This window comes from Salmo salar, chromosome 02 (genome assembly GCF_965601325.2).
Source record: "Salmo salar chromosome 02, fSalSal1, whole genome shotgun sequence".
Classification (NCBI taxonomy): Eukaryota; Metazoa; Chordata; class Actinopteri; order Salmoniformes; family Salmonidae; genus Salmo; species Salmo salar.
The window spans coordinates 255,001-257,500 of NC_138292.1; the positions used below are offsets into that span (position 1 = coordinate 255,001).

Sequence of the window (2,500 nt, forward strand, 5' to 3'; positions counted from 1 at the left end):
TAACTATGCAGATGTAACTATGCAGATGTAACTATGCAGATGTAACTATGAAATGCAGATGTAACTATGCAGATGTAACTATGAAATGCAGATGTAACTATGCAGATGTAACTATGAAATGCAGATGTAACTATGCAGATGTAACTATGAAATGCAGATGTAACTATGAAATGCAGATGTAACTATGAAGATGTAACTGTGAAATGCAGATGTAACTATAAAGATGTAACTGTGAAATGCAGATGTAACTATGCAGATGTAACTATGAAATGCAGATGTAACTATGCAGATGTAACTGTGAAATGCAGATGTAACTACAGAACAGACTCCCGCGTCAGCCGGTTTACTGTGTAGGACGGCTACGGTGTTAACGCCACCCTCCTTCAGAACATGTAAACAGAAGGACATGTCCTCATCAGAGATCTCTAAACAAAAAGCATTCTGTTGCCTTCTACACTGGCAGAAATACTGTAAAGGCAGAAATACTGTAAAGGCAGAAATACTGTAAAGGCAGAAATACTCTGGTTTCTGTATGTTAATGTTTGTCTCTTCTCTCCCCTCCTCTTTCCTCCTCTCCCCTCCTCTCTCCTCCTCTCCTCCTCCCTCCCCCTCTCTCCTCTCCTCCTCTCTCCTCCTCTCCTCCTCCCTCCCCCTCTCTGCTCCTCTCTCCTCTCCTCCTCTCTCCTCCTCTCCTCCTCCCTCCCCCTCTCTCCTCCTCTCTTCTCCTCTCCTCCTCTCTCATCTCCTCCTCTCTCCTCTCCCCCTCTCCTCCCCTCTCCTCCTCTCTCCTCCTCTCCTCTCCTCCAGCTCCTTCACATCTGTATAGAGGGCTGGGGTAACTGGCGTTGGTCTGAGGCCTTCAGTGTGGACAACGTGGGGACTCTGCTGAGGACTATTCAATATAAAGGACGGACTGCCTCGCTCATCATCAAGGTGTTGCAGCTCAACGGTGTCCAGAAACAGGTACCGTGTTCAATTCAATACATCTTTATTGTTCCCAAAAGGCAATTCACGTGCAACCCGTTTAAACCTCTCTAACTAGCTAACTAGCAGCTGAACACTAGTCTACACCTTCACTATCAGTTTACTGTGTTAGTTTAAACCCCTCTAACTAACTAACTAACTAACTAACTAACTAACTAGCTAGCTAGCTAGCTAACTAGCTAACTAGCAGCTGAACACTAGTCTACACCTTCACTATCAGTTTACTGTGTAAGTTTAAACCCCTCTAACTAACTAACTAGCTAACTAACGAACTAACGAAACGAACGAACGAGCAGCTGAACACTAGTCTAATGCTGCACCTTTACCTTATCAGGGGACAGCTGAATGCTGCACCTTTACCTTATCAGGGGACAGCTGAATGCTGCACCTTTACCTTATCAGGGGACAGCTGAATGCTGCACCTTTACCTTATCAGGGGACAGCTGCACCTTTACCTTATCAGGGGACAGCTGAATGCTGCACCTTTACCTTATCAGGGGACAGCTGAATGCTCCACCTTTACCTTATCAGGGGACAGCTGAATGCTGCACCTTTACCTTATCAGGGGACAGCTGAATGCTGCACCTTTACCTTATCAGGGGACAGCTGAATGCTGCACCTTTACCTTATCAGGGGACAGCTGCACCTTTACCTTATCAGGGGACAGCTGAATGCTGCATCTTTACCTTATCAAGGGACAGCTCAATGCTCCACCTTTACCTTATCAAGGGACAGCTGAATGCTGCATCTTTACCTTATCAGGGGACAGCTGAATGCTGCACCTTTACCTTATCAGGGGACAGCTGAATGCTGCACCTTTACCTTATCAGGGGACAGCTGCACCTTTACCTTATCAGGGGACAGCTGAATGCTGCATCTTTACCTTATCAAGGGACAGCTGAATGCTGCACCTTTACCTTATCAGGGGACAGCTGAATGCTCCACCTTTACCTTATCAGGGGACAGCTGAATGCTGCACCTTTACCTTATCAGGGGACAGCTGAATGCTGCACCTTTAGCTTATCAGGGGACAGCTGAATGCTGCACCTTTACCTTATCAGGGGACAGCTGCACCTTTACCTTATCAGGGGACAGCTGCATCTTTACCTTATCAAGGGACAGCTCAATGCTCCACCTTTACCTTATCAAGGGACAGCTGAATGCTGCATCTTTACCTTATCAAGGGACAGCTGAATGCTGCACCTTTACCTTATCAGGGGACAGCTGAATGCTGCACCTTATCAGGGGACAGCTGAATGCTGCACCTCTACCTTATCAAGGGACAGCTGCACCTTTACCTTATCAGGGGACAGCTGAATGCTGCACCTTATCAGGGGACAGCTGAATGCTGCACCTTTACCTTATCAGGGGACAGCTGCACCTTTACCTTATCAGGGGACAGCTGCATCTTTACCTTATCAAGGGACAGCTCAATGCTCCACCTTTACCTTATCAAGGGACAGCTGAATGCTGCATCTTTACCTTATCAGGGGACAGCTGAATGCTGCACCTTTAC

The 2,500-nt window shown here is 46.9% G+C and overlaps 1 protein-coding gene across 1 annotated transcript in view; it reads left to right on the forward strand.

Moving 5' to 3' along the window:
• Nucleotides 1-2,500, forward strand: part of LOC106593635 (intermembrane lipid transfer protein VPS13B) — a 164,440-nt gene that overhangs the window by 90,301 nt on the left and 71,639 nt on the right. The window contains exon 9 of the mRNA XM_082958886.1: nucleotides 808-963. Within this exon, the coding sequence (XP_082815012.1) occupies nucleotides 808-963 (156 nt within the window). The remainder of the gene's footprint in view (nucleotides 1-807; nucleotides 964-2,500) is intronic.